General features: G+C 43.0%; 1 protein-coding gene across 2 annotated transcripts in view; it reads right to left on the reverse strand.

The window, feature by feature from the left end:
* Window positions 1-18,672, reverse strand: part of LOC106581206 (protein PTHB1) — a 205,479-nt gene that overhangs the window by 147,035 nt on the left and 39,772 nt on the right. For both annotated transcript variants that reach the window (XM_045702702.2, XM_082962193.1), the window contains 3 exons: window positions 18,449-18,502; window positions 18,180-18,282; window positions 8,204-8,308 (listed from right to left, as the gene is read on the reverse strand). In XM_045702702.2, coding sequence (XP_045558658.2) covers window positions 8,204-8,308; window positions 18,180-18,282; window positions 18,449-18,502 — 262 coding nt within the window. The remainder of the gene's footprint in view (window positions 1-8,203; window positions 8,309-18,179; window positions 18,283-18,448; window positions 18,503-18,672) is intronic.

The following is an 18,672-nucleotide window of genomic DNA, read 5'->3' on the forward strand; positions in this document are numbered from 1 at the left end:
GCTACAGACCTATATCTATCCTACCCTGCCTTTCTAAGGTCTTCGAAAGCCAAGTTAAACAGATTACCGACAATTTCGAATCCCACCGTACCTTCTGCGCTATGCAATCTGGTTTCCGAGTTGGCCATGGGTGCACCTCAGCCACGCTCAAGCTCCTAAACAATATCATAACCGCCATCGATAAGAGACAATACTGTGCAGCTGTATTCATCGACCTGGCCAAGGCTTTTGACTCTGTCAATCACCACATTCTTATCGGTAGACTCAAGAGCCTTGGTTTTTCAAATGACTGCCTTGCCTGGTTCACCAACTACTTCTCAGACAGAGTTCAGTGTGTCAAATCAGAGGTCCTGTTGTCCAGACCTCTGGCAGTCTCTATGGGGGTGCCACAGTGTTCAATCCTCAGGCCGACTCTTTTTGATGTCGCTCTTGCTGCTGGGGATTCCTTGATCCACCTCTACGCAGACAACACCATTCTGTATACATCTGGCCCTTCTTTGGACACTGTGTTAACCAACCTCCAGACAAGCTTCAATGCCTCTAACTGCTTTTAAATGCAAGTAAAACTAAATGCATGCTCTTCAACTGATCACTGCCCGCACCTGCTCGCCCGTCAGTCATCACTACTCTGGATGGTTCTGACTTAGAATATGTGGACAATTACAAATACCTAGGTGTCTGGTTAGACTGTAAACTCTCTTTCCAGACTCATATTAAGCATCTCCAATCCAAAATTAAATCTAGAATCGGCTTCCTATTTTGCAACAAAGCCTCCTTCACTCATGCTGCCAAACATACCCTCGTAAAACTGACCAGCCTACCGATCCTTGACTTCGGCGATGTCATTTACAAAATAGCCTCCAACACTCTACTCAGCAAATTGGATGCAGTCTATAACAGTGCCATCCGTTTTGTCACCAAAGCCCCATATACTACCCACCACTGCGACATGCATGCTCTCGTTGGCTGACCCTCGCTTCATATTCGTCGCCAAACCCACTGGCTCCAGGTCATCTATAAGTCTTTGCTAAGTAAAGCCCCGCCTTATCTCAGCTCACTGGTCACCATAGCAGCACCCACCCGTAGCATGTGCTCCAGCAGGTATATTTCACTGGTCACCCCCAAAGCCAATTCCTCCTTCGGCCGCCTTTCCTTCCAGTTCTCTGCTGCCAATGACTGGAACAAACTGCAAAAATCACTGAAGCTGGAGACTCATATCTCCCTCACTAGCTTTAAGCACCAGCTGTCAGAGCAGTTTACAGATCATTGTACCTGTACATAGCTCATCTGTAAATAACAGTATGGGGATGGGCTATTTATTTTGCTCCTTTGCATCCCAGTATCTCTACTTGCACACATCTATCACTCCAGTGTTTAATTGCTATATGGTAATTATTTCGCCACTATGGTCTATCATTGCCTTACCGCCCTTATCCTACCTCATTTGCACACACTGTATATAGACTTTTTCTATTGTATTATTGACTGTATGTTTGTTTATTCCATGTGTAACTCTGTGTTGTTGTTTGTGTCGCACTGCTTTGCTTTATCTTGGCCAGGTCGCAGTTGTAAATGAGAACTTGTTCTCAAGTAGCCTACCTGGTTAAATAAAGAATAAAAAAATATACAATAAATAGGTCAATCTCAAAGCTGTCACCCCTGGTGAAAATACTTGAAACCCTTGTCAGTGAACAGCTAAAAGATTTTTTATATACCAACTCTATTTATTCAATATACCAATCGGGCTTCAGGAAGAAGCATAGCACAATTACAGCAGCCATAAAGGATATCACTGAAGCCCTTGACAAAAAACAGCACTATGTCTCACTTTTTATTGATCTCTCTAAGGCTTTTGATACAGTTGATCATGCTATACTGAGGCAGAGATTGTTGAGTGTAGGTCTTTCGGAGCATGCAATTGGATGATTTGCTAACTATCTGTCTGATAGAACTCAGTGCACTCAATTTGATGGGCTCATGTCTGTTAAATTGTCTGTCTGTAATGGTGTGCCCCAGGGCTCTGTTCTTGGTCCCCTCTTATTCACTATTTATATAAGTAATTTAGACTAAATTTGCTAAATGCGCAACTTCACTTTTATGCTGATTATACTGTTATTTATTGCGCCTCGTCTCTCACAAAAGCTTTCCAGAACTGCTTTTTTTATACTGTTCAACATACCTTGTGTCAATTGAAGCTTCTCCTCAATACTGACATAACTAAACTAATGGTGTTCTCTAAAGCAAGAAATAGATCTCTGAAACTTTCACCTATTACTACCTGTAAGGGCAATGAGATTGAGACTGTAACCTCATAAATATCTTGGAATTTTTATTGATGATGGTTTGTCTTTTAAATTGTGTATTCAACAACTTACAAAAAAATTGAATCTGAAATGTTTATTTTAGGAATAAGGCTTGTTTTTCTTTTGAAGCCAGAAGGAGGATAGTATCAGCTACATGCATGCCTTTACTAGACTATGGGGATATTTTATATATGAATGCTTCCGCTCAGTGTTTGAGATCAATTGACAGCCTTTACCATGGCACATTGAGATTTACTTTAAACTGCAAAACCCTGACGCACCACTGCACTTTGTATACCAGGGTTGGCTGGCCTTCTCTAGTCACTCGTCGGCTCAGTCACTGGTATACTTTTATTTTCAAGACATTTTGGGTTTACTACCATTTTATTTGGGACTTTATCCTGCTAACTGTTCCAAATGTCCGAACTGAATTTGGTAAAAGGGCTTTTATGTACTCTGCGCCATCGGCTTGGAACGCCTTACAAAATACTTTTAAACTGGAAGAACTTGTCCCGATTGGTGTTTTTAAATGACTGATGGATTTTGAGACCGATTCCCTGACCTGTCAATGTTTTTAATTTGCTGTTTTAAGATTTTGTTATGCTCTTGTGAATTCTATGGTTTTTACTAGATTACTTGTAGTTTTTCATGTTGTCTTACTGTAATTGTGTAATGACTTGGTTGGCCAGGACACTCTTGAAAAAGAGACTTCAAATCTTATTTAACCAGGAAGGGCTCATTGAAAGGTTAAATAAATACAATAAAGAAAATCTGTGAGTGAGACACACAAACATCTCAAATTAGCGAGTTGTGGATGTTTTTGGAGGATCTCTAGTTAAGGGAACTCCTAAAACAGCACTGGGGAGCATTACAGGCCGAGGTGGCCAACAATAACTCTTACAGAGTTGGCTGACGATGCTGAGCTGGCCAGAACCCTGGCTGGAATAACAGAGAGAGACAGAGAGAGAGCGAGAGACTGCTCAGGGGGAAATTCCCTTTTTTCCATCTTTTCACAAGAGAGAAAAGAGAAATAGGGAAAGGTGATAAAGAGAGCAAGAGAGAGATTAATAGAAAGACAGACGGAAAGGGAATGAAAGAGAGAAAAAGCGTTCAAGCCGAGGTATAGCGCAAGAGGGCGAAAACAGTGCAAGAGTCGCTCGCTCTCGAGGAAGAGAGCTGAGAGGGCGAGAAAGAATGAAGTGTAGAGAAGAGAAAGCGCAGGGTCTTTTCCAGTAGCGGGCCAGGTCCATCGCTAGCCAGTGCGAGTATAATCCTTCCCTGTTATGTCTGGCCAGGTAACCTAAGCCGTGTACTGTAGGGGCTTTACATCGCCCTGGCTCATGTAGCAGCAACCACTAACATAATGGAGCAAAATCACAGCCTTAGGGACCCAGAATATAGACACAGGGTTCTCCTTACCACCCTCTCTTCAGTTATCCTTCCCTCGCTTCCTCTTTTCCCCCCCCTTTTCATCTCTCCCTCTTTCTCTCTTTTCTTGTCACTGTGTTTTTCTGGAGAGTAACCTGTAGACATGGCTTTTTAAAAGCATCTTCAAACTGTGAAAACTCATATTGAGGTTATTGAAGGGAGTCGAATCGAGAGGACGTTTGACCACAGACACACTGTTGGCCTTTAACCATCACTTTAATATTCTAATAGTCTAAAGGATCTTCAAATGTTTTCAATGGGCAACTAAACCCAATTGCTGCAGGATCAGCTAAAATAAATATCCTGCCATCAATGAGGGGTGTGGTTGAAAGAAGGGGGGGGGGGGGGTTTAGAGGGGACTGACTGAAGTTGAGGGAAAAAGCTGGAGGGAGAAAAGAAAGGAGTGAGAGGGAGGGAATGATAGTAAGAGAGAAGACGGAGACCAGAAAGAACTAGGGGAAACATTTTTCCCCTTTCAGGTCCCCAGCCGCCATTGACTAGTCGGCACTCTCTAAAGACAAACAGTGTGTGTGTTTAGGAAGAGGGGGACGCCCTGCCTGTAAATCTAAACTGGTCCCACCTCTTCACACACCGTATCCCAGACACCCCCTGTGTATTCTCAGGCTGCCACGGCAGAGTTACGACCCTCACTCGCCACTGTGATTTACCTGCATGGGCCATGTGTGTATGTATTGTCTCACCTGAGCTGTCATTGTTGCCCTCTGTTGCCAACTCATGGTCGACACACCTGACCTCACTATGGGGTCACTGGTAGATATGAGGCCTATGAGGGTTTCTGTAGTAGTTATGAGAGTGGGCTACTTTTCTCCAAAGTTGAATATGAATATCTTCTATGTAATATTATTTTCCCTAAAATCATTGCTTTTAAGCACACACAGCAACATGTGCTGTCAACACACAGCAACATGTGCTGTCAATCATTCTCTCTCAATGGATAATGGAAGTAGTCTGGAACCTCAGCAGCCTGATTACACCAGCACTAGTCATACTGCATGATATCTCACTGAGTGTGTGTTAAGTCTCTCTGACCACTCTGTTTATTTGACCTCAGGGCGACTGTAAGGGATCCTGTTCATTGTGCAGCTGCAATGATGTCATCAATGCGATGAAACGTCTGAGTGTGAGTGTGTGTGTGTGTGTCACTGATCAAAGGGAGGACATCTACTGTATCACAGCACATATGAACAGACAGAGGCACGGACAGACAGAAATAAACAAACGCTACTCAGAACTAGACACCCAACTATTTAGCCGTAATATGTAGTCTGTGTATGTGTGTGGGAGCTAGTAGATACAAGTGCGTAAGTGTCTGCATGTGTACGTGGCGTGCCCATGTGTACAGTACGTGTAACCAAAAGTGTTTATGTGAAACTGTGTGAGTGTGTGTGTGTGTGTGTGCGCGCGCGTCTCTCTCTAGCTATATCGAGTTACAGGGGAACATAAACAGTGGGCTGTGGGCTCTTCCTGTGCTTCCCAGAGCAGAGCCCAGTCTACTTACCTGCAGGGTTGAGCTCTTTCATATGGGCCAGCAGCAGAGCAGGAGAAACACAAACACAACACAGTCACTTTAAAGGGCCCTGGCCCAGGGCACGTAAACACTGGAGCCCACTCATTCACTTTACACACACCCCCTCCCTTCATCCATCCCTCACTACTTCGTCCCCCGCTTTAGTCTCTCCCTCCTCCGCTCCGTTCCACCTCTCTCGTCTCCCTGTTCTCTCCTCCCTCCCTCTCATCTCTCTGGAAAGTGGAGTCCTCTCCTCGCGTCTTCTCCTTTATCTGCACCAAATGAAGAACTGGACAGGTGAAAGTAAACTCCTGTTGATTTCTGAATGACGATGCCAACAAATTTTGATGCACCCAATCCGCACATAAGTCATCTCAGTCACTGTCTGTCTCTTTTATTAAAATGTGTTCTCAGAAGTCAAAGGCTCTACCTTAGACACAGACAGCAGGCTTGAGACTGACAATAGACAATGAGACAGACAGAATAACAGAACAGACCTTCTAGGCTTAAGTACCAGACTGACAGAATACAGACAGTCTAAAAACAGAGACATCAACTACTGTAGCTACAGACGGCCAAGAATAACCGACAACCAGCCAAGCACATTCAGCTTAACATCAATTCAGGAGACAAAATGGTTCTAGTCTGCAAAACACATTATCAGCCAGCTGTGGACTGATTCATTCTATAATGATTCAATTGAGAAAAAAAAGTGCATTCTTCAAAAAAATCATTCTGCCAAACCTCTATTATTGACATAATCAAAGACACACAATCAACTACACAGTAATTCGTTTGACAGTGAGTGAAGTTAATTAAATGCTGGAGGACTCAAGGTGGTGCTGAATGTGTTTCATTGACTGAGGAATGAGCTCTACACTGAATCATGTGCCACTGATTCCTCTTGCAGTCTAGCAGCACAGTCAATGAGGGCCAGATTGACTATTAAACTGCAGAATGCCCCCGGAGCTGTGCTTGTGTATTTCACGCTTTGTTAGCGCTGATGAAAGGCAGCCACCTCTCTCCCCTTCTCTCTGGGTGTAGCCACATTGGCTGCCGAGGAGAGAGGAGAGGAGAGGAGAGCGGGGCAGAGATTTAGCACAGGTCAAATGGAGCAGAACACAGGACAAATATACAGATAGAGGGGAAATAGACAGAGATATGCTCAAACACACACAAAACACAGAGGCTGGTGTGATTAAAAATGAATGAGAACTAATTGATTGAGACAGTGGAAGGCCCCCAACACGGCCCTACTACATTCATTTGTGGACAGTGGGAGAGCACTACTGCAAATCCCTTTGATGGGCTCTAGGAAAAGGAGAGTAGACAGTAACAGAGAATTTCTGAGTTGTAATCGTTGCCTCTGGGTGCAGCGGCAGAAGGAGAGAAAGCCCCCAGTATAGACTGCTGCATTCCTCCCATTCCAGCCAGGCATTCAGAGGAGAGGAGTGGAGGAGAGTGCTAATGAAGATTAACACTGCTCTGTCTAACACCTAGCCACCGGGCTAACACATCCATCCATCCATCCACCCACACACACCCATCCATCCATCCACACCCATACATACATACACACACCCCCCCACACACACACACAAATATAGTCCACTAAACAGTCATATATCCACAGGTGTGTGTGTGTGTGTGTGTGTGTGTGTGTGTGTGTGTGTGTGTGTGTGTGTGTGTGTGTGTGTGTAGCCATCCCTCCTACCCCTGCTGTCAGTACATCTCTTCTCTCTGTTAATGTGAGCCCTAACTGTGATCTAAGTAATGTCTTACTGATCAAAACACAGGGCAGCCGTCGCTGGAAGGCCCTGTGAAAAACTCCAGGCTCCTCTCTTTCCACCCCGCTATTTTTAGCATCACAATAAAATAAAAAAACGCCTCGATATTTCCAAGCCATTTCACATTTAATGTGCTTTCAGGGAACCTTTCCACAAGGCTCTGCCAACACAGACAGTCCAAGGGAAACAATAGTACAAATGCCGCTTTTTTGTGAGCCGCTTTGAATCAAGTGAAATAATAAAACCCATGACATTTTAATTTAAATAAAGAGGGGTTTTGTTGGTTAGAGGGGAGAGTAATGTCTTCCAGAAACACATACTGCCTGGAACCAGATGCTTCGATGGATACAGTGCTGAGTTCAGTCCGCTGTTACCCATTCAGTGGTTTTAAAGGGTACAGAGCTGCTACAGCCAGATGTCAGTACTGTTACAGCCAGCTATCAGCACTGTTACTCTCAGTCCATCTCGTTAAAGACATAGGTCAGTACTGTTACAGCCAGCTATCAGCACTGTTACTCTCAGTCCATCTCGTAACAGACATATGTCAGTACTGTTACAGCCAGCTATCAGCAGTGTTTCTCTCAGTCCATCTCGTTAAAGACATATGTCAGTACTGTTACAGCCAGCTATCAGCACTGTTACTCTCAGTCCATCTCGTTAAAGACATAGGTCAGTACTGTTACAGCCAGCTATCAGCGGTGTTACTCTCAGTCCATCTCGTAACAGACATAGGTCAGTACTGTTACAGCCAGCTATCAGCGGTGTTACTCTCAGTCCATCTCGTAACAGACATAGGTCAGTACTGTTACAGCCAGCTATCAGCACTGTTACTGTCAGTCCATCTCGTTACAGACATATGTCAGTACTGTTACAGCCAGCTATCAGCGGTGTTACTCTCAGTCCATCTCGTAACAGACATAGGTCAGTACTGTTACAGCCAGCTATCAGAGGTGTTACTCTCAGTCCATCTCGTAACAGACATAGGTCAGTACTGTTACAGCCAGATGTCAGAGGTGTTACAGACAGAAGTAAGGACTTCTATGGACTTACTGTAAGATAAGTCACAGACAGTGAAACCTAAAAGCGTCAATTCATGAGAGAGATGAGGTAAGTGTGATATGTTTCCGACATGTTTAAGAGGTTGTCAGTGTGTGTACCTGTAGGAGAGCTGTAAGATACGGCCACGTCTCCCGTCAGGTCTGCTGGTGGATACTGCCCATTAAGGAAGGCAGAGAACGCCACCACAGTGGTAGACCCAACACCTGTAATCAAAAAAAAAAAAAAAATGTTTTAGACACACAACACACTGTCAAAACACAGACATGACGACTCAGCACTTTAAAAAGTGTGGAAAGGACAGGAAACAGTATTCTCAACACTAACCAAACTAACCAGGCCTAAAAACATACACACAGTCACATACTCTGTCGCACACATGGTTACATGCTCAAACATCTCAACCAGAGGTGAAGACAGCAGGGTTAACAACATTAACCAGACAACTCTAACATACACACAGAGAAAGGGTGCCTGTGGCACAAAGCAGAGGGTGCTGATCTGAGTCCAGTTCTAATACCCTAACAGAGTCAGAGAGGGAAGGTAGATGGGGATCAAAAACAGCCTGGGAGGAAAGGACAGATTTCAGCTAATGGCTTTGGAGAGAGGTTGAGCCAAGTTACACACACACAAGTTACACAGAGCCCTGTTTGAATGGGCACACGGACCATGCGTCAGGTGGTGTGGTAATGGGGCGTGACGTATGGAGCCCAGAGCAAAGTAGGGCCGGCACAGGTGACTGAGCCAGGGGTATGTGCCAGGATTCCCCACTACACACATATCAAGCACTCTACTGTGTATGTCTGTCTGTGTCCTGCTCTCTCTCCCTGTCTGTAGTGAAGGGATTTCACAGACCATCTAGCCATCTTTTCATTTTCAATCTGTCTGTCTTTCCTTGTCTAAAACCTGCCAACCATGAAGAATTTTCGGTGGTGTAAAGTACCTAAGTAAAAATACTTTAAAGTACAACGTTTACTTTTACTTCACTACATTCCTAAAGAAAATAATGTACTTTTTACTCCACACATTTTCCCTGACACCCAAAAGTACTCGTTACATTTTGAATGCTTAGCAGGTCAGGAAAATGGTCTAATTCACACACTTATCAAGAGAACATTCCTGGTCATCCCTACTGCCTCTGATCTGGCAGACTCACTAAACACAAATGCTTTGTTTGTAAATGATGTCTATGTGTTGGAGTATGCCCCTGGCTATCTGTCAACAACAACAAAAAATATTGTGCTGTCTGGTTTTCTTAATATAAGCAGTTTGAAATGATTTATACTTTTACTTTTGATACTTAAGTATATTTTAGCAATTACATTAACTTCTGATACTTAGAAACAAAATACTTTTAGATTTTTATTAAAGTACTATTTTACTGGGTGACTTTTAATTGATTCATTTTCTATTAAGATATATCTTTACTTTTACTCAAGTATGACAATTGGATAGTTTTTACAACATTGAGAATTGTACCGTGTGTGTGTGTGTGTGTGTGTGTGTGTGTGTGTGTGTGTGTGTCTCAGTTGGTAGAACATGGTGCTTGCAACGCCAGGGTTGTGGGTTCCATTCCCACGGGGGACCAGTACGCGGGGGGGGGGGGGGGGAGAAATGTATGCATTCACTACTGTAAGTCGCTCTGGATAAGAGCGTCCACTAAATGACTAAAATGTAAAAGTAACACTTCAACGCGGTGGCACAACACCCACACTGCTCAAATCAAAGGCAAGTGCACCTTTTTTAGCCTAATAAATGATGTTGGCAGAAGACTGGCTCACTAGGAATGGTAGACTATAGACTGTTATGGGTACTTGGTAATTGGTTTTGCTTCAGAGCTCTCTGGAAATCTGTTTAAATGTACAATATGGGTCTCTCCCTAAGATTTTCTGACAAGGTGGTGCTGATGTAGGCCTAAGGTTGGGTAGGGGGAGGTCTGGACTGGGTCAGTCAACTTCCCTCTCAGGAAGTTGGAGCATTTTGCATTTTTGAAAAACATGTAACTGCCATTTCCTGAAACCTAGAGTCTTAAATTATATCAAACAATGTAGCCAACAGAGAAGTCTTGTGTAGGGTTTCCACCCAGTCTGCCTAGCGCTTTGGTGCTGAAATTTCACTTCCTTATGTTATAAAATACATTTTACCAAGACAAATATGATTATTCATGTTCTGAAATGTTCAGGGGGGTATTTCTGTAACATATCAATAACATGATATTAAAAAGTTGGATTTCATAACCTAATGTCATGTCTCATAATCCATATCCATCTTACTTTATATTTTTATGTCCTGCGGATTCGAGAAGAGAGACAGGAAAGTGAGCCTGTCAGGTAGCCAGTAGCCTTAATTCTTGCACAGAATCCAGCCTAGATGACGTGATAACATTTTCCAAAATGTTCACCACTTTCTTTCCATTGATTTAAATCACCCTAATTCAGGCCATCCTACAAGGGTAAAAACTACAATAACATTTGAACGGATTGTGATAGGGAAGTGAGGTTTGGACCATTGGTTTTCTTATAGGATTATTTACACAATTATGTTATTTTACCCATTGGTCAAAAGATGCGTTATTGATTGGACGCCCTACTAAACTGAGGTGGTTTCATTGACACTTTTTATAGATTCAATTTAGGGGTAACGATTATTCTAATTAATGGGTGTCTATGTGGATAGTCTAGTGAAAATGTAAACTGGCTTCTTCATTTTGTTGGGGGAGAAAATAAAACATTTGAATAATTCAATTACTGGATGCAATGTAGTAGTCTAGCTTACTGTAGTAGTCTAGCTTACTATAGTAGTCTAGCTTACTGTAGTAGTCTAGCTTATTGTAGTAGACTAGCTTACTGTAGTAGTCTAGCTTACTATAGTAGTCTAGCTTACTATAGTAGTCTAGCTTACTGTAGTAGTCTAGCTTACTATAGTAGTCTAGCTTACTGTAGTAGTCTAGCTTACTATAGTAGTCTAGCTTACTATAGTAGTCTAGCTTACTATAGTAGTCTAGCTTACTGTAGTAGACTAGTAGCTTACTGTAGTAGACTAGTAGCTTACTGTAGTAGTCTAGCTTACTGTAGTAGTCTAGCTTACTGTAGTAGTCTAGCTTACTGTAGTAGACTAGTAGCTTACTGTAGTAGTCTAGCTTACTATAGTAGTCTAGCTTACTGTAGTAGTCTAGCTTACTATAGTAGACTAGCTTACTATAGTAGACTAGTAGCTTACTGTAGTAGACTAGTAGCTTACTGTAGTAGACTAGTAGCTTACTGTAGTAGTCTAGCTTACTGTAGTAGTCTAGCTTACTGTAGTAGTCTAGCTTACTGTAGTAGTCTAGTAGCTTACTGTAGTAGTCTAGTAGCTTACTGTAGTAGTCTAGTAGCTTACTGTAGTAGTCTAGTAGCTTACTGTAGTAGTCTAGTAGCTTACTGTAGTAGTCTAGTAGCTTACTGTAGTAGTCTAGCTTAGTGTAGTAGACTAGTAGCTTACTGTAGTAGTCTAGCTTACTATAGTAGTCTAGCTTACTATAGTAGTCAAGCTTACTGTAGTAGTCTAGCTTACTGTAGTAGTCTAGCTTACTGTAGTAGTCTAGCTTACTGTAGTAGACTAGTAGCTTACTGTAGTAGTCTAGCTTACTGTAGTAGTCTAGCTTACTGTAGTAGTCTAGCTTACTATAGTAGTCTAGCTTACTGTAGTAGTCTAGCTTACTGTAGTAGTCTAGCTTACTGTAGTAGACTAGTAGCTTACTGTAGTAGTCTAGCTTACTGTAGTAGTCTAGCTTACTGTAGTAGTCCAGCTTACTATAGTAGTCTAGCTTACTATAGTAGTCTAGCTTACTATAGTAGACTAGTAGCTTACTGTAGTAGTCTAGCTTACTGTAGTAGTCTAGCTTACTGTAGTAGTCTAGCTTACTGTAGTAGTCTAGTAGCTTACTGTAGTAGTCTAGTAGCTTACTGTAGTAGTCTAGCTTACTGTAGTAGACTAGTAGCTTACTGTAGTAGTCTAGCTTGCTATAGTAGTCTAGCTTACTGTAGTAGTCTAGCTTACTATAGTAGTCTAGCTTACTATAGTAGTCTAGCTTACTGTAGTAGACTAGTAGCTTACTTTAGGAGTCTAGCTTACTATAGTAGTCTAGCTTACTGTAGTAGTCTAGCTTACTATAGTAGTCTAGCTTACTATAGTAGTCTAGCTTACAATAGTAGTCTAGCTTACTGTAGTAGACTAGTAGCTTACTGTAGTAGTCTAGCCGGTCTAGCTACGTAGTAGTCTAGCTTACTGTAGTAGTCTAGCTTACTATAGTAGTCTAGCTTACTATAGTAGTCTAGCTTACTGTAGTAGTCTAGCTTACTGTAGTAGACTAGTAGCTTACTATAGTAGACTAGTAGCTTACTATAGTAGTCTAGCTTACTATAGTAGTCTAGCTTACTATAGTAGACTAGTAGCTTACTGTAGTAGACTAGTAGCTTACTGTAGTAGTCTAGCTTACTGTAGTAGTCTAGCTTACTGTAGTAGTCTAGCTTACTATAGTAGTCTAGCTTACTATAGTAGTCTAGCTTACTGTAGTAGACTAGCTTACTGTAGTAGACTAGTAGCTTACTGTAGTAGACTAGTAGCTTACTGTAGTAGTCTAGCTTACTGTAGTAGTCTAGCTTACTGTAGTAGTCTAGCTTACTGTAGTAGACTAGTAGCTTACTGTAGTAGTGTAGTTTACTGTAGTAGTCTAGCTTACTGTAGTAGTCTAGCTTACTGTAGTAGACTACTAGCTTACTGTAGTAGACCAGCTTACTGTAGTAGTGTAGTTTACTGTAGTAGTCTAGCTTACTGCAGGCTATTTGGAATATGAAACAACTGGACTAGGCCTATATGAGCTTCCAGTTCGGTCTGACTACTAGACTACCATTCATTCAACATGCCTTGTTGCCGTTGGTGAACTGACTATAATCACATCATTAGCAGCCTACTGTTGACATACAGCGATATCAAGAAGACAGATGAAGAATTGATTCATTAACATAGGCCTACTAATCTTTAACAGTCTAACATAACTTCCTGGGAAGGAAAGTATTAGCGCAATTAGGGGCGTTCATTTTTTACATCGCCGTTTCTTTATGTCAAGTTACACCCATTGATGCCTGCCACATTAACTGTCCTAACAGGTCACGCTAGTTATCCTAACCTGTATTGAAAACAAAATCTGTGTCAAAAAACCATCAGTCTCATAACACCGGAACTGTCCAATGGCAGGTATCAATGAGCATTTCCTGATATCAAGGAGCACCCACATCAAGAAACGCCCCAAATTGCAGTCTGCAATTACGCCATATTGGTATTTTAGGGGTGTTTTTCATACCAGCGTACTTTGACCTCAAATTGCCGGCATGGTACGCAAAATGCGTGCAGGTTGGCAGGTTGTCTTTTTCCCTGTTCTCCATCTCTCTCGTTGTATTCTTCTCTGTCCCTGGCTCTTCCTGCTGACACTGGGCCCAGGAGGGTAGTGTGTTCTGTAGCACCCCCTCTAACACCATTCTACTATACATGGAGGCAGTCAAAGGTCAGACAAGAACCCTTACATGAGCACACACAGCGCCAGAGAGGAGGAGAGACGGTGGCTGAGCGGAGAAAAAAGGAAGAAACAGAAAGGAGTGGGAGAAGAGGCAGAGAAACCAAAAGGGCCAGCACTTTCTCTGCGCTCCGTCAGATGCTCTGACAGCGTGACAAGCCCTCTCCCTCCATCACTCTCCTTTTCAAAAAACGGGGGCAGGCTTGCTTTTAACCCCTCGACCCTGACGCCGCGAGCAAATAGTGACCAGACAGTCTAAGTGTTACCACACCATTAGCGCCCAGCGTAGAACAACAATAACAACAAAGGAGCAGGACACAAATCCCCCTCGTATCTCCTTCCCCCCCTCTCCTTCGTTCTCCCACTCACTCCTTCCCTCAGGGCCTGAGTTAAGCGAAGGACATTTCGCTTTGACCTTAGGTGACCTCGGCCACCCACCCCTTGGAGTAGACGGGTCAAGAGGGGTCGGCAGGGTAATGCGCACCGCACACAGAGCAGAGAGGGAAAGTGTGTTGAGGGTGTTTAGAGTGCAAAGAGTGTGTGCATGCGCCACTGAGAGAATCATTGTGTGTGAGCATGTGTGAGACCGTGAAAGAGACTGTAAAAGAGAGAATGTTTGTGCATGTGTGTGAGAGAGTGTCTGCAAGAGTATTAAACGGTGTAGTGTTTTGGTGTTAGGGTGTGTGTGTGTGTGTGTGTGTGTGTGTGTGTGTGTGTGTGTGTGTGTGGGCACATACTGACACTTGCAGAGACCCATTAGGGAGATCAGCGGGGCGCTAAATGGCCACCTTTGACCTTTTGGGGTCAAGACAGGTCACATCCTTGTGTAGGGTCTGTTAGAGCAATCCATCCAAAGCCTCTGTGGTACGCTCCACAAAGCAGGACCATCAGATAAGACTCACTTAACATATACTACCGGTCTAAAGTTATAGAACACCTACTCATTCAAGGGTTTTTCCTTATTTTTACTATTTTCTACATTGTAGAATAATAGTGAAGACATCAAAACTATGAAATAACACATATGGAATCATGTAGCAACCAAAAAAAAGTGATAAATCAAAATGTATTTCAAATTTGAGATTCTTCAAATAGCCACCCTTTGCCTTGATGACAGCTTTGCAAACTCTTGGCATTCGCTCAACTAGCTTCATGAATGCATTTCAATTAACAGGTGTGCCTTCTTAAAAGCTAATTTGTGGAATTTCTTTCCTTCTTAATGCGTTTGAGCCTATTAGTTATGTTGTGACTTAGGTAGGGGGGGTATACAGAAGATAGCCCTAATTGGTAAAAGACCAAGTCCATATTATGGCAAGAACAAATTAAATAAGCAAAGAGAAAAGACAGTCCATCATTACTTTAAGACATGAAGGCCAGTCAATACGGAACATTTCAAGAACTTTGAACGTTTCTTCAAGTGCAGTCGCATAAAACATCAAGCGCTATGATGAAACTGGCTCTCATGAGGACCGTCACAGGCAAGGAAGACCCAGAGTTACCTCTGCTGCAGAGGATACATTCATTAGAGTTACCAGCCTCAGAAATTGTAGCCCAAATAAATGCTTCAGAGTTCAAGTAACATACACATCTCAACATCAAGTGTTCAGAGGAGACTGTGTGAATCAGGCCTTCATGGTCGAATTGCTGCAAAGAAACCATTACTAAAAGGACACCAATAAGAAGGAGAGACTTGCTTGGGCCAAGAAACACGAGCAATGGACATTAGACCGGTGGAAATGTGTCCTTTGGTCTGGAGTCCAAATTGGAGATTTTTGGTTCCAACAGCCATGTCTTTGTGAGACGCGGTGTGGGTGAACGGATGATCTCCGCATGTGTATTTCCCACTGTAAAGCATGGAGGAGGTGGTGTTATGGTGTGGGGGTGCTTTGCTGATGACACTGTCTGTGATTTATTTAGAATTCAAGACACACTTAACCAGCACCATCAGATGACCTGGCCTCCACAATCCTCCAACCTCAACCAAATTGAGATGGTTTGGGATGAGTCGGACCGCAGAGTGAAGGAAAAGCAGCCAACAAGTGCTGAGCATATGTAGGAACTCCTTCAAGCCTGAAAAGTATTCCAGGTGAAGCTGGTTGAGATAATGCCAAGAGTGTGCAAAGCTGTCATCAAGCCAAAGGGTGGCTACTTTGAAGAATCTCAAATATAAAATATATCTTGATTTGTTTAACACTTTTTTGGTTACTACATGATTCCATATGTGGTATTTCATAGTTTTGATGTCTTCACTATTATTCTACAATGTAGAAAATAGTAAAAATAAAGAAAAACCCTTGAATGAGTAGGTGTTCTAAAACTTTAGACCGGTAGTGTACGTTAACACATTTTTTTTTTATAGCAATGTAATGTAACTACTATCATATCAGTGTGGGGGGTGTGAGTCCTTGAGAGCTGCCCAGTTGACTGGTTTAGATTTCTACCTGGCACACTGACAGGCTTAACAATCCACCAGGTTTCCCAGGTCTGTATCATATGATGATTATGAGGTAAGGATGAAAACGAGCAGACACCGCAGCTCTCTAGGATCAAAGCTAAGTGCATGCCACCTCTGAGGTGTTTGCGTGCATGCGTGTGTGTGTGTGTGGAGGGTGTTACTGTCAGTGTGTACTTATGTATTAATGGAATACTTGGCTCTTATCTAGAAATGCACTACTTAGTGATTTAAATCAGACTACCAAACCTGTAACCAGGGAACGAGGAGGGACAGAGACAGAGAACAAAGAAGGTAGTGTGGTGGACAGGACAGGGGGACTGGGTTGCCATCTGAGATGAATAAAGAGTGAAATAACAATAAAAATCAGAAGACGCTGCCTCCCCCACGAACCCAGGACAGACCAAGCTGAGCGGAGGGATGGAGTTTCTAAACAGAGCATCCTGCGGTGGCACACACACACACAGTCAAAGAATCAAAGACATATGGGCATTGGTCTGTGCCAAACTCACACACTCCAACACACAGAGGCTAACTGGGCAGCCCCAGCTCTCCATTCCCAATAATAAAAAACAGACAAGACGTCAGAGGAAGGGAGTGAGTGTGAGAGGAAGATCTGTAGAGAGAAAGCTAAAGGCAGAAAGTGTGGGAGATGGAGAGATAAAGGTGACAAGAGAGATAGAGGAGAAAGAGAGAGTGGGACTCAGAGACAGATGAAGATGGAGTTTATAGATATCTAACAGATCGAGAGACAGAGGGAGAGACAAACTAAAACATGTGGTATGTGTATATGTGTGTGTACACTACACTGTGCACTTCAACAAGACACAGTATGGGCCAAATCCGCTCATTCTGGACAAAAATCATTCAATGAGTCAAAAGTCCCATTAAAAAGGTTTAACTGGCTGTTATCCTAACCTGTTATGAAAACAAATAATTTGTGTCGAAAAACCATCAGTCTCATAAAACTGGAACTGACCAATTGACTGACCAATCGCAGGCACCAATGAGCGTTTCCTGACATCAAGGAGCACCCACATCAAGAACCGCCCCAAATTGCAGTCTGAGTTTCTAGATATATAACAGATCGAGAGACAGAGGGAGAGAGAAACTAAAACATGTGGTATGTGTATATGTGTGTGTACACTACACTGTGCACTTCAACAAGACACAGTATGGGCCAAATCCGCTCATTCTGGACAAAAATCATTCAATGAGTCAAAAGTCCCATTAAAAAGGTTTGACTGGCTGTACATCTAGGTGGTCCTGGAAATCCAACGTCAAACGTTTCTATCCTGGGCCAAACACATCCATGGTGGGGTCAGGTAAGGGTAGGGTGGGGTAGAGGGGTGGGTGTGTGTGTGTGTGGGGTTCGGGGCCTGGGTTTCACAGCAGAGGACTGCTGATAGACTGGTGGAGAGCAGCGCCAGGTTTCTGTGTGTGGGAGACAAAGAGCGTGGCATAAACACACCGAGTCATCGCTGGTTCACCGTGTGTGTGTTTAATCTGCTGCGTTGTGATGACTGCCATGGTTACGCACGCATTACCTACCTAATCTTTTAGCTGTCATGACTAACAGCTATCTTAAATGATGAGGAAAACTTTTGCTTCAAAATGTGGTTCTATAATCTCCAACACCTCTACTAAACTACAGGAGGCTAGTGGAAAAATGGATCCCAACTAGGCAGACACACAGGACTAAACACTTCTAGGGTGACCAGACTTTTCTTCAAATGTTCTTACATCACGTTCCAGCTTTTCATCACAAAAGCTTCAAGTACATCAGTCTCTTTGCACTGCTCTCAGACACTGTGATAAAACTGATAACATGAAACCGGTTTCTAGGACTTGGGAAGGTTGCGGTAGCAGACTGTTCTGTTTGCTTTGGGTGAGAGTTTACAGTGTTTGCTTGACCGTGTCAAGGTAACCATGTACCTCCGTTTCATTCATTCAGATTATAGAACCTTCCATGTCTGCTGTCTCATACTGATAATGTCTGAGCCCACAGGGGAACACACACGTTCTTTCTTTCACTCACTCTCTATAAAGATAAGGAGGTGAGAAGGAGACTTACCCAGAGGTTCCAACACAAGCTGATCCTGGGTGACAGCCAGTGGAGGCTGAACACACACAGTCAGCTTAGGACCCTGCAACGCACAGCGACTCGTCACCTTGATCTGAGAAAGAGAGATGGATGGAGAGGCAGGAGAAAAAGAGAAACAGAGGAAGACATTTAGACATTTCACTTCTCACGTTGCAGCTAAAATAGTTAGACGAGTGAGTCAAATGAAATTAGCCTTGATGTCTGCGTCTTGATGAAGTCAGCAAGTGTGCGACACATACCTTCACTGTGACTGAGGGGACGGGTAGACCATCAATGTCCGGGATGAGCGCTTGCTACAGAGAGAGAGAATGTCAGGATATAGCAGTCTGTATGTGTAGCCTTCATTGTGTGTGTGTTTTTTGGTTTTACTATCCTTGTGGGGACCAGAAGACCTCACAAGGATCGTAAAATAAAGAAAGTTAGGACAAGTGGGGACATTTTGCCGATCGCCACAAGGAAAAGG

This window comes from Salmo salar, chromosome 02 (genome assembly GCF_965601325.2).
Source record: "Salmo salar chromosome 02, fSalSal1, whole genome shotgun sequence".
Taxonomy (NCBI): domain Eukaryota; kingdom Metazoa; phylum Chordata; class Actinopteri; order Salmoniformes; family Salmonidae; genus Salmo; species Salmo salar.